This window comes from Podarcis pityusensis (assembly GCF_964106645.2).
Source record: "Podarcis pityusensis genome assembly, chromosome: 14".
Taxonomy (NCBI): Eukaryota; Metazoa; Chordata; class Lepidosauria; order Squamata; family Lacertidae; genus Podarcis; species Podarcis pityusensis.
In genome coordinates, this window is record NC_138039.1 from 9,172,171 (window position 1) to 9,185,127 (window position 12,957).

The 12,957-nt window shown below is 45.9% G+C and overlaps 1 protein-coding gene across 2 annotated transcripts in view; it reads right to left on the minus strand.

The window, feature by feature from the left end:
- Positions 1-12,957, minus strand: part of MYH11 (myosin heavy chain 11) — an 86,888-nt gene that overhangs the window by 1,616 nt on the left and 72,315 nt on the right. For both annotated transcript variants that reach the window (XM_080980924.1, XM_080980923.1), the window contains 6 exons: positions 11,799-11,927; positions 9,442-9,530; positions 8,564-8,687; positions 7,081-7,289; positions 4,875-4,983; positions 2,724-2,896 (listed from right to left, as the gene is read on the minus strand). In XM_080980924.1, the coding sequence (XP_080837050.1) occupies positions 2,724-2,896; positions 4,875-4,983; positions 7,081-7,289; positions 8,564-8,687; positions 9,442-9,530; positions 11,799-11,927 (833 nt within the window). The remainder of the gene's footprint in view (positions 1-2,723; positions 2,897-4,874; positions 4,984-7,080; positions 7,290-8,563; positions 8,688-9,441; positions 9,531-11,798; positions 11,928-12,957) is intronic.

Sequence of the window (12,957 nt, forward strand, 5' to 3'; positions counted from 1 at the left end):
TTTCTCCCAGATATTCCTCATTCTTTAAAACCTCCACTGAGTCACCCCTTTGTCAACCTCCCCCCACTGCAAAAAAAACAACAAACCCTACAGAACCCCAAATGTTACATAGCCTGTTCTTAGGTTGGAGCAAGTTTTCAAATGCCATGAGCATCTCAGTTACATTTTGTCCCAGTCTTACAATATATACAGGGAGGGTGGGATGGGTGCGAATGAATGGTTATGTCCACACCCCTGTGCCTATTGGGAAGAGGAAGAGGACGAGGACCAGAATCTGTGTGGCAACAGCTAAGCAAAGCACGATTGGTTTCCTTGCAAAAAGAGAACCTACAAATATTACAGAATGCAAGTGGTTTTCCCGGGCTTTCCGTCAATGATTGGCAGCAGAAGGAGCTCAGGACACCTGAGCAAGTTCCAGAATTGAGCAGCTCAATACTGCTAAGACGGTCCCTAGCTGTGGTTGGGGGTGTGCATATCCCTAGCTTAGTGCTTCGCTGTTTTCCGTGCAGAAAGGGTGCAGGTGACACACAACACACAACTCAGCGGTGAGTTTCTAGCCTTCAAGGCAGGACAGTGCATTTTGTTTTGGTGCCAAGTGAATGCACACGGCGGTCAGTTAACAGTACTGCACCCCCCAGTTCTCAGGCAGTTCCTACAGAAAAGCAGCCCAGAGGCAGTATGCTCAGGCATCGTGATACATGACTGTTGCCTGGAATGCAGTGCGCCCTTCTGCTCACACCGGCAGAGGGCTGGTGCTTATGGTTTTGCAAAGGCAGCGAGCATTAAACACGATCGAGAGAAGAGAAAGTTGGGAAGGAAGGCTATGCCAAACTCTTAGCATTTTGTGAAACGGAGCACAGATTTGCAGATGTTCACGAAAGAAGGGAGGGAGGGAGGCAACGAAGCAAAAATCTGTAATATTTGTCTCTTTTGCTACAAGACATTGACATCTAGATATCCAAGCCTTCAGAGTTTGCAGAAATCTCACATGGGTTTTATTCGGGACAAAAAGAAAAAGAGGGTGGGGGACTGGGATTTGATTTGATTTTTTTTTTACAAAACACAAGGGAACTGCAAAGATGAAGGCATGGTACCTGCTCAGTCACTGTGAAGGTTCTGGGTTCCCTCTGAAAGAGAGAAGGTATCCCAAGCAGTTAGCTGAAGGAGACACTCAACATCTGTTTGCAGGAAGGGTTATTTCCAAGTCATTTATTGGTTTTTGTTTTAAAAAAAAACCACTCTGTTCATGCTCTGCCGGAACAGCAGTCGGGAGCCTCTGGTCCACAGGCCTAATTAGCCTGATTAGGAATCCTAGTTTGGGCCTCTCCAGGCCACCCCTACCCATCCCACGTCATATGAAGTCATGTGAGGGTCATGTGAAGAGACAGGTGCAAAGGAGCAAGCAGGGGTCTTAAAAGACACTCCCAATTTGTCCTTGGGAAGCAGAGTTTCTATACAGGGCCATTTAAATAGGAATTTGCTCCTGGGTGGAGCTGATCCCTGCTGATACTGAGCCCAGCCGTTCGGTGCTAACCTCCAGCCGCGCTCAGAGCAGCTGAGATCTTCCTTTGCACCAAGGCTTGAGCTCAAGCAATGCTACTATGGAGAAGAAGTTCACCTGCAGTCCAGGTGATTGGCAGGGGTCGTACAGCCACATTAAAGTGGCTTGCTGGGAGAGCTTAGGGATCTAGTCTGCTGCCTGGAAAAGGTTTCTCCATCCCAATGCTAGATGGTAAACCTTTCTCTCTCTGTGTTTTGTGTGCTGCTCTCTTAATTGCAGGAGGGGGTGGAAGGGTCTGCCCATTTTGGTTCTCCCACTTTCTCATTTTTCTCCCATCTTAAACTCGGTGCTGCACATTTTGCAGCAATTTCCATTTTATAAAAAATAAAAAAAAACCTCGTGAAAACTCATCAGCGTTCAAGCGCAAATTTCTCCCAATAAACACATTTTAAATACGAAATTTTGACAAGCCATCTCCCTTAATATAATAAATTTTCCCTGCTATCTTCGTTTTTACGCACGCTTCCCTCTAATAGATGCATTTTGGGTAAACGCTGCATTGCAAAATTTGGATACGTGCAAATTTTGAAGGCTAGCTGTGTTCCGGTTTGCATGCTGCTTCAGAAAATGCAGACTGGGTAGATTCAGCTTTGAATGTACATAGAATTGGGATTTCTCCTTGCTAAATGCAAGAGAAAACAGGCAGCGGAGAGGAAGAAGGTAGCTGGGGCCCTAGGATGCTGCCTTCTACGAATCAGACAACTGGTTTGCAGAGGCCTGCCGAGCTCACAGGTTGATGTCTTTCACCGCCTTGGCTGAAAATGCTTGGGACTGAACCTATGACTTTTTGCTTGCAAAATGGGGGCCTGACCCCTGAGCTATGGCCCTTCATAAATGACCCCCCATCCACTCCCACAGCCAGGGCAGAGAGGAGCCGCAGGCTGTGGCATCCTAACTGAGCCTTACGGACCAGCTCTCTCATATGTGCCAAGCTCACTCTGTGGGCAGGGAACAGAACATACAGAGGAGCATTGACAAACTCTTAAGTGGGCAATTCCATACACCAGAGTCGACACCCATCGGAGAGGCAGGACCTTTTTCAGGCAGAGGGCTGTGTTCCCACATGCGCAACCTTTGGGGGGGGGTATGTCAATGGTGCATTCTCCCCTCTGCTCTATGGCGCTACCGCAAACGGGAGGAGGTTGTGGCAGAGAGCACTCACCTGAGCTTGTTCTTCAAGGCGGTCACCTCCCGTCCCATGGCCTCGTTGCTCTCGGTGGCTTCGTCCAGCTCCCGCTGAAGTTTCCTGCGGTTTGCGTTGATGCGCTGGGACTCCTCCTCGGCCTCCTCCAACTGCCTTTTCAGCTGCTTGACGCGAGTGCTGGCCTTGTCAGCCTAAAGGAAGACACCAAGGCAAGGGGGGCGTTGGATGGGAGCCCAGAGTTGGCGCCCTCAGCCAGCCTTTTGGCTGCTCAAGCTTTCCTGTATAGCTGAAGCCCTAGGACCCACGTACCTACGGGACCGCCTCTCCTGGTATGCCCCACGGAGGACCTTAAGGTCCACAAATGACAACACTTTAGAAGTCCCAAGTTGCAAGGTGGTTAGATTGGTCTCAGCGAGGGCCAGGGCCTTTTCAGGACTGGCCCCGACTTGGTGGAACGCTCTGTCACAAGAGACCAGGGCCCTGCAAGACTTGAGATCTTTCTGCCGGGCCTGCAAGACAGAGCTGTTCCGCCTGGCCTTTGGGTTGGACTCAGTCTGACCCTTATGTTTTCCCTCCCCTTACGGTTTTGATCCATGGGCTACTTTTAAAATGAGGCTGCATTTTAAATTGCCCCCCCCCTTATGTTTTTATTGTAATTTTACTGGTGTTAGCCGCCCTGAGCCAGGCTCTGGCCGGGGAGGGCAGGGCATAAATAGAATTTTATTATTATTATTATTATTATTTATTATTATATACCTAAAGGAGCATCTCCACCCCCCATCATTCAGCCCTGATGCTGAGGTCCAGCTCTGAGGGCCTTCTGGAGGTTCTCTCACTGGGAAAAGTGAGGTTACAGGGAACCAGGCAGAGGGCCTTCTCGGTAGTGGCACCCGCCTTGTGTAACGCCCTGCAGTCAGATGTCAAACAGATAAACACCTATATAACTTTCAGAAGACATCTGAAAGCAGCCCTGTATCAGGAAGTTTTTAAGCGTTGGTCTTTTACCATGTTTTTATATTCTGCTGGAAGCTGCCCAGAGTGGCTGGGGCCACACATTATTTGTACCCTAGCTATCTGACTAACACTCATCATCATCATCATCATCATCACCATCATATTTAATGTAATGTGCAACTTTTTGGGCCAAATTACATCATGAAAATTAGGGTGCATTTACACTTGCCAGAAAATACTTTTTTTTTGGTTTCAGGGTTTTGAAAATTGAGATGCGTTTGGATTGATATAAAAGATGCAGGAGGAAAAGGTTAAATTTATAAGGACCCACAAAGGGGACGAGGGAAGTTCAGGAGGTTCTTTGGAATCTTGTTTTTATGGTGGTTGTTGGATAATTGATTGTAAAATTTTAAAGCCTGAAAAACTAAATTTTCAAAAAAAAGAAAGAAAATTGAGATGCGCATTAGATTTGATGTCACATTAGATTCGCAAAAATATGGTATTGTTCCCTTTCATTCTCCCCCCTCCCCAATAATCTTTATTAGTTTTCCGGTTGCATACTCCACATACGCATAATGTGTTGCATTTTAAATTTACATTATACTTGCTGCTAAGCGCTGACTTCCCTCCTTCCTTCTTCTGGTTTTTTATATCACATATAATTTTATCGCATTATTTTCATCCATTTTGTATATTGTTATTCATTTTCCATATTTGTCCATAGTATATCCATAAACAAATAAATCCTCCTGTTTATACAATTCTTGTTGTCTGTCTGTATTCATTTACAATGACTGTTAGTTATATTACTCTCCTTATACATTTTGCTTCTTATTATTTTCACTATCCATCACTTTCCCGTTATGAGGTTTATTTCCAATTCTACTGGTTTCACTATTTCATCTTATCTTTCCTATATACGACATACATTTTCCCCATTCTTTTTGAAATGTTTCCTCGCCCTGTTGTCTAATTTTCCCTGTTAATTTGGCAATTTCTGCATATTCCATTACCTTCTGTCGCCATTCTTCTACTGTTGGTATTTGCTGTTGTTTCCAGACCTGGGCTAGCAGTAACCTCGCCGCTGTTGTTGCATATAGAAACAATTTGTTCCCTTTCAGCCTTCCAGCAAATCCTTCAGATCAAGCCCTCTTCCCACACTGCCTTCTGGTTTGACTTCTCAGCTAGCCCACGCCACGTGACACATCAACACACCTGGTCTTTGTACTGTTCTGCTTGCTTCCTTTCATCCTCAACCTGCAACAGGACTTCCTTGAGCTTCTTGTCTTTCTGGCGCAGGGTCTTCGCTGCTGTTTGCTTTTCTCTGTGGATCAATGGAATTGAACGGGAAGGTTAAAGGTACTAGTTCTCATGGAGGAAAGTTGTGCCTGGGAAGATGCACATGTGGTGAAGGAAGTCAGAGGGAAACTGAGCAGGATTCAAGGGCAGAAAATGCAGTTCTCTGTTAAAATCTTTTCAGCTTCTCTAAGGGATGAAATTGCTTTGGATTTCAGCTTGGACTGTGGAATATCAGTAACTGATTCTGCAAAGGAGCCCTTCCAGTAATGTCTAAAGGAAAGGGGAAAGGGCACACCACAATTTGCACTCCTGCAGGAATATTTTTTTAAAAAATAATAATAAATAAAATAATGTTTTAAAATAATAATATAAAATAATAAATGGTGGGGAAACTCCCCACAAAGTATGTTTATGTATGTGTGCACACACATATATGGTAATGCACAAAGAATTTCTTTTTTAACTATTTTGGATATTTTTATAAAATCATTCAAAAGTATTTCCCAGAAGTTAAAGCAGTTCATGTTGTTTAAAAGCACACTGCTTATATTTGCATATTTTAAATTTCATGCAGATATTCACAAGCACACCTCCTGAGCAATAACAGATTATGACATATTTACGTCCAATTCCAGCACGCACCCCTCCTCTCAGCAACTGCCTGCTGGGAACTTTTGTCCCTCTACAACAAGGAAGGGGCAGCCTAGTTGTAGCTAGACTACAACTCCCCTCATCCCAGACTATTGGGCCAAGCTGGCTGTGGCTGATGGGAGTTGGAATCTGACTAACCTCAGCTGCTTGTGTCCAAATCAAAATCCCTCAGCCCAGAAACCTGTATTCTAGGGTTACCAGACATCCCCAGTTCCCGGGGATAGTCCCTGGATTTGCAAATCTGTCCCCGGGAAACGTGGCAGCGGCAGCCTCAGCAGCCCGGAGCCAGCCTGGTAGCGCAGTTGGCTCTGGCTGGCTTCAGGAGCTGCTCACTGCTTGCTGCCACTGCCAAGGGGGAACCGGGGACGTCTGGCGGCACAAATTTCCTGCCCCCTTCCCCCTTTGTTTTGAAAGATCGGGGGAGACTCGGGAGTTGCGGGCGGGTGGGCGGCCGTTGCCCAGGAGGGGTGCAAGGCGCACGGTTTCTCTGCAAGGCAAGGCACAGAGCCCTTTCGCACCCTGTGAAACATAAATGCACAGTTTTTTAAAAAACTGGGCAACAGCCAGCCGCCCGCGACTCCCAAGCCTCCCCCGATCATTCAAAACAAAGGGGGCAGGGGGCAGGAGATTGGGGAAGGCTCGGGAGTCACGGGCGTGTGGCTCGCCGTTGCCCAGTTTTTAAAAAACTCTGCATTTATGTTTCACAGGGTGCAAAAGGACTTAGCACCTTTATACAATATGCATGTGTGCTTGGGCCCAGGGTCTTTTGCCTCACTACTGACTCCCTGTTGCTACTCAGCTTCCCCCCCCCAAAAAAAGTGTCCCCGGATTCATTGAAAAACATCTGGTAACCATACTGTATTCTCCCATATGTGGGTGAGCCTTTTTTCCCCCCCGGGGAGTAAGTTTTTTATTTGTTTCAGCTACAGTATTACAACAGAATTTTGCAACTAAACCTTAAATATATTATTTAACTTTTTTTAAAAAAAATTATTTAATCATTTTTTCAATACAAACAACAACCAAAAAAAATATACAACAAAAACCACAATAACACTGATTTGAGTACTGATATACCTATAACTACACCTTTTTAACAATATTTCCCCACCTCTCCTCCCCCTACTTCCCACCCCTGTCTGCCTTGTCACTTAAGTATTCCTTCCAGATTTCTTCATATTTATCCATTCTTAATTTGCGTTGATATGCAATTCGTTCGTAGGTAACTAGTCTGTCCATATTGTCAATCCATGTGCTCAATGGGATCTTTTTGCGGCTCTTCCAATTCATCAAGACAAGTTTTACATCCCTTTTTTTTGACCCCTTGTAATCTCCCACGTTTCCGGTATATAATTTAGAATTAAATTCAAATCCCCTAAATAACAATTTCTTTTTATTACTCTAGCCTATTATTTTTGAGCCTGTGCTCTGGGACGGGATTTGGGATGCAGAATCCCACAGCTGCCAGTACCTGGATTCCTGTTCCAGCTGTTCCTCCAGCTGCGCAATCTTGGCTTCCAGGGCTGTGATCGTGGCCTTGAACTTGGATTTGACGGCTCCCTCCATCTCCTGCAGTTTGGATTTCAGCTCCTTGTTCTGCCTCTCCAGCTGCTGCCGGGCGCTTTCGTTCTTCTGCGCCGCGGTGCGCTCAGAGGCCAACTCGTTGTTCAGCTGCTCGGACTGGAACCGATAGATGGGAAAGATCAATCAAAGCGGAGCGGGGGAAACAAGTCTGATTAGGGGTGGCCAGCCTGTCCTGTTCAGTTGCTCTCTGGCCCCATCTGCGCCAAACATTTAAAGCAGGATCACACCCCATTAAGCAGCCATCAAAAAACCATGGGAACTGTAGTTTGTTAAAGGTGCTGAGAGCCTATAGGAGACGCTCCCAGAGCTACAGTTCCCAAACTTCCCAGGGAAAAGGGTTTGTCTGAGAACTGTAACTGTGTGGAGAATAACAACTCTCAGCCCCCTTCCAAAAACTACATCTCCCAGGATTCTTAGAGGGGGAACCATGGCTGCTTAAAGTGGTATGATGCCGCTTTAGTGCAGGTGAGAACTCCATTTTCCCAATCTTTTGCTCCATTTCCAAAATCAGATTGCTTTCTCTTTTTTCCGTAAGAGACCGCACGAAATTCCTTAGCAATCTTTGTGCGAATTTCTCCAAACACACCTGCTTTTGCAAGCAAGTGAGCAAAACTGCATGCATTGGGATAAGTGCACACACCAAAATGCTTGCAAATCTTCAGGGGGCCTCCCTTATATCATTAACCCCAGTTGGTGCATGTACAGGCATACCCTGGGAGATCATTGCGGGTTTGGTTCCAGACGGCTGCAATAAAGCGAACAATGCGACAAACCGAGTTGCATAATTCTTTTGGTTTCCCAGTGCATAATCAAAGTTATGTTTGCGCTATACTATAGCCTGTTAACCCGGATCCCCACAAGGAGCAACATCTGTGGGGTGCAATAAAGCAAAGCGCAATAAAACAGGGTATGCGTGTATTGGATTTGAACTAGGTTTTAACTACATAATCATTTTAACTGTGTATATGTTTGCAATATTCATATGTATGTTTTTTAGTGAGTCGTGAAATCGTTTTTGAGAGGCTTCATGGGAAGCGGTTCACATATGAAATAAACGTCTATAGATTATATATTAAAGACATTTTTCTAGTACGTTATTTTCACCAATCTGCAAAATTTTTGTGCATGCTTTCCTCTCCTATGTGCTTTATTGAACTATGCATTCTTTTGGATGGAGAAATGCATTGCAAAATGTGCAGAGAAGCATGGATTTTGAAGGATAGCTGCATTTTGGTTTGGGAAGTTGCTGAGTGGGGAATCTGTTCTATTTCTCGTTTGAAGGAGCTGTGAATAGCAAGCAAAATTATTTTTTGCTTACTTTTCTTGCAACTCCCATCCTCCTTGCAGAAATCTAGGTGTCTGCAACATACCTGCTGGACAGCCTTGCGGAAACGGTCGCTCATAGCTTCCATGTTGCTCTGCTCCTCTTCCAGCTCCTCCTCTAGTTGGGAGATCCTTGCTTCAAGGCGCCGCTTCTCATCCTGGAGGCTGGTCCTACAATCATACGGTGTCAGGGGCTGGTCAGAATCGGACGCCAGAGACTGCTCTGACTCCGAAGATGGGGGAATGCAGACACAGACAGAGCAGTCTCTAACAGAGAATGGAGAATTTGCCCCCCTCTTCCTTCAACGTTCCCAGCAGCCATTCAATGTCAGACTGCAAAGTCAGGGGAAGAGTTGGACAGCTTTGAGATAGTAGCTAGGCAACCAGGAGGGAGGGAGCGTTTGGGAGACACTTCATTCAAGAGTGGTGGGTAATTCCCTCCCCTCAAACTCAGAGGTCTGAAAGGGTTAAGGAACAACAGAAGCACAGGGGAGGGAGAGCTGGCCGTTGGCACGCTTCTTGCTGTGGAAGGGGAGGTGATTCAGAGTGAACAGCTGATATCCTGATGGAGGGTGGCCCAAGGCTGCTCTCTGTATATCGATGTAAATAAAGGACTATAAACCTGTCAGCTCGTTAATTCTTATCGGAAGCTCCCAGAGAGAAGGGGAAACTCCTGTGCCTGCCAAAAGATGCACCAAGTCCTCTATTTAATTTTCATTTCTTTGAAATTTTGACACCAACTTTTCATCCCCAAAGACCCAGTCAAATAAGCAAGGTATAATAATAATAATCACCATTGTCATATTTGGCGAGGGTGCTGTGTAAGGCACCTTTTATACTTCTCGTGTGGACAAAATAGCAGCAGTGAGTGGAACTGGGCACATGGTTCTAGTAGCCTCCAAATCCCGGCCAGGAACTTACTTACCTCCCAGAAGCAGAACTTGCCAGCTCTTCAGCCAGATCGTCCTTCTCCTGCTCAGCTTGTTTCCGTGCCCGTTCCGCAGCTGCCAAATCCTGCCAAAGGAGGCAAAATTGAGCCCCTCACTCGACAAAGCAAACATGGCTACTCTAGGTTCCAAGGCTGGGCGGAAGTTAGATCTACTCATATACCTCTGGGAGATTTGCAGTAGATCGGCAAGAGTTTCCAACTTGCAAATAGCAACTAGCAATAGCAAAAACTAAAATAAGTTCTACCCATATTAGATTAAAGGTAAAGGGACCCCTGACTGTTAAGTCCAGTTGCGAACGACTCTGGGGTTGCGGTGCTCATCTCGCTTTATTGGCCGAGGGAGCCGGTGCACAGCTTCCGGGTCATGTGGCCAGCATGACTAAGCCGTTTCTGGCAAACCAGAGCAGCGCACGGAAACGCCATTTACCTTCCCGCCAGAGTGGTACCTATTTATCTACTTGCACTTTAACGTGCTTTCAAACTGCTAGGCTGGCAGGAACAGGGGCCGAGCAACAGGAGCTCACCCCGTCACAGGGATTCGAACCACCAACCTTCTGATCGGCAAGCCCTAGGCTCTGTGGTTTAAAACACTTGGTGGGGGACAGAAACCAGGAGTGGCTTTTTATCGTGGTACGGGTCACAATTCCCTGGCTGAACAAGTGTTCCTTAGAGCAGGAGAGGTCACACATGTAACAATTGGTTGTCCTCATAACTTGGTGTTTTTTTTTACATGTGGTGAACTCTGGCTGAACGTATGAAACAGAGTTCCCTGGGCCGCATCAAATGTTCTCTGCTCACTAGCGCAAGGGCCCGTCTGCTAGCGGATGGCAGTGCTTAAACGTTTGCAACAAAGAAATCCAGTGCAACAGTTGTGTTAGTGGAAGCCTGCTGGTTCCCGTTGTGCAATCTGTTGCACAACCTTCGGTAAGGCACTTGCGTTTTTCCTTCTGCAACAACCTTCCGCAAGTGCAAGTTTAAAGGGCCTTTAACTTAGCAGAGTGTGGCATTTGCCCTCATATGTGTGTGACATCATACTGGGTTCATAGGGAAAGTCATTGTAAAATGACTAACCAACTGGAACCCAGGGAGCAGAGTTAACTGTGTATAAGGTTGAAGCACTGAGGTATTTTTAGGAGAGTTAGAGTTGTTGAGAAGACAGTCTGGAGTTAGAAGAGACAGATAAGAAAAGTCTGTGGGTTGGGCTAGTCCGGGGGGAGAGAGTTAGAGAATTTGTTAAGAGAAGCCAGTCAAACAGTTGAGATAATCAGCCAGAAGGTATTAGGAAGGTATAGGCCAGTAAAGAAAATAAAGTTAAGATATTGACAGGAATAATAATCAAAAAAAGATATTGACAGGAATATTATCTGAGAAGCCATAAATTTGTTAATGTTTGTAAAATAAACTTGTTTTTTTTGGTTCACTTTTAACAACAGACTGGACTCAGTGTTTTACCAGAGAGTAACTGGTTGGTGGCAGCGGGGAAGCGAGCACAGTGGTGGCACAGGGATCAATAGACCGTTAAACGTCCGGAGACCCTGTGTGATCGCCACACAGAGCTACATTAGATACATGGTAATGTTCATAAGTGTACCAACCAAGCACGTACATAGATCAGCACAGGAAGACCGACCTGGAACCATTTTGATTCCTAAACTGAGCAAATGTTTTCTCTGCAAGGTCAAAGTGGGAAACCTCCCCATTGTCTCTTTCCTCACAAATCTCGTCTTAAGGGCACATTTAAGATATGAATAGGGTGTGAGCCTGTGACCTGGCCCAGGAATGAAGTATTTATCATTACAAAAGACTGGCCAGGCTCCCCAGGCAATCCAATCAAGTAACTTGCCAGACAGGAGATAAACAAGGACAGGCGAAAAAACAACATTCAAATTTCTGTTTTAGACCACCTTTTCTGTGATGTAGGTATGGTGTATCGGGGGTGGTCTTAGGTTACACCCCTTCTGTGATGTATGCATGATGTTTCTGGGGGTGGTCTTGATCTACAGGGTGGCAATTTCAAAAGTCTTTATAAGGCCTTGCGCGCCATTGTTCTGGGTTCCTCCTCCTTTCCTGCGTGTGAGGGGAGCACCCTGTTGCAACAGATCAATAAAGATCAGGCTTACTAGCTGCTTTGCTTCTCAATATTCTCTGGTTGGCCTCTGTTATTTTCTCCTACCGATAGGGAACGTACGTAAGGACTCTATGTGGGCTCTTGGATACCCCATAAGGGAAAAGGGCAATTTTTGTTTACAACAACCCTTAACTGTAGCCCTTGGGCAGACGCTGAGCTACTCCATCCCTCGAGTTCTAGCCAGGACCCAGATTCTCCAGTTTACCTCTTGAACCTGCATCAGCTCAGCCTCCAGATTTTTGGCTTTCTTCTCGTTTTCTCGGGCTGTTGCAAAGACTTCTTCCCGGGCAGCCCGGGCATCGTCCAGTTCACGCTGGAAGTCCTTCATCTGAGCCTGAGTAAGAAGAGACACTGGTTTAGGATGGAGCCTCATCCGCATTCAGGTTCAAATCTTTCTCAGCGTCGCCCTCCACCTGATGGGATGTTTCAAGGACCAAAGAAGAGAGTCTGAAGTTTAAGAAATAGGTGATTAGGGTGCGGGGGGGGGCATGATAATAGTTTATAAAAGGATGTGCAGTGTTGAGTAGGGATCACACCAATCTATCCAGTTCTCTCAATTTCTGCAGAAATATGCAATTTATTTTAAAAAGTCCTCACGAAAATTCAGCATTTTGGATACGATTTCTTTTAAAATATGCATTTGTGTGCTATTTCCCCTCCAGATCTACACATTTGTCGCAAAGAAATCTAATATAACACTTTTTTAGTACAGTCGTACCTCGGATCCTGAACACCTCGACTCTTGAACAAATCGGCTCCCGAACGGTTGAAACCCAGAAGTGAGTGTTCCGGTTTTTGAACGATTTTCGGAAGCTGAACGTCTGGCGCAGCTTCCGATTGCTACCAGAAGCTGAGCTTTGATTTCCAAACGTTTTGGAAGTCGAACAGACTTCCGGAACGGATTCTGTTCGACTTCCAAGGTACGACCATACATTATTACTACTAATATGTGCATTTTGATGCACACTTAATCCTGGCACATGCATTTGTGGCGCACATTACTTGGCTGAAGAACTGCATTGCAAAAATTTGGAGAAATGAGAATTTCAAAAGGTGGCTGCGTTTCGGTCCATGCATCATTTCGGAAAGCAAGAATTAGACAGGCTCGATTTAAAAGGCAAACCGAACTGAATTTCTCCCCCATCTCACTAGGTTTGGAGGGCCCTTGGGCAAGACACCCTCCAGCTCCCCCCTGCCTCAGAGAGTCTCTCTCTCCTCACTGCAGTGGATCTAAGAGGCTCTCGTCCTTTGGCCAAGAGTCTCCACCCCATCGTTCTGCCCAGACCCTGAGATCCAGCTCCGAGGGCCTTCTGGCTATGAGAAGCCAAGTTACAGGGAACTAGGCAGAGGGCCTTCTCAGTAGT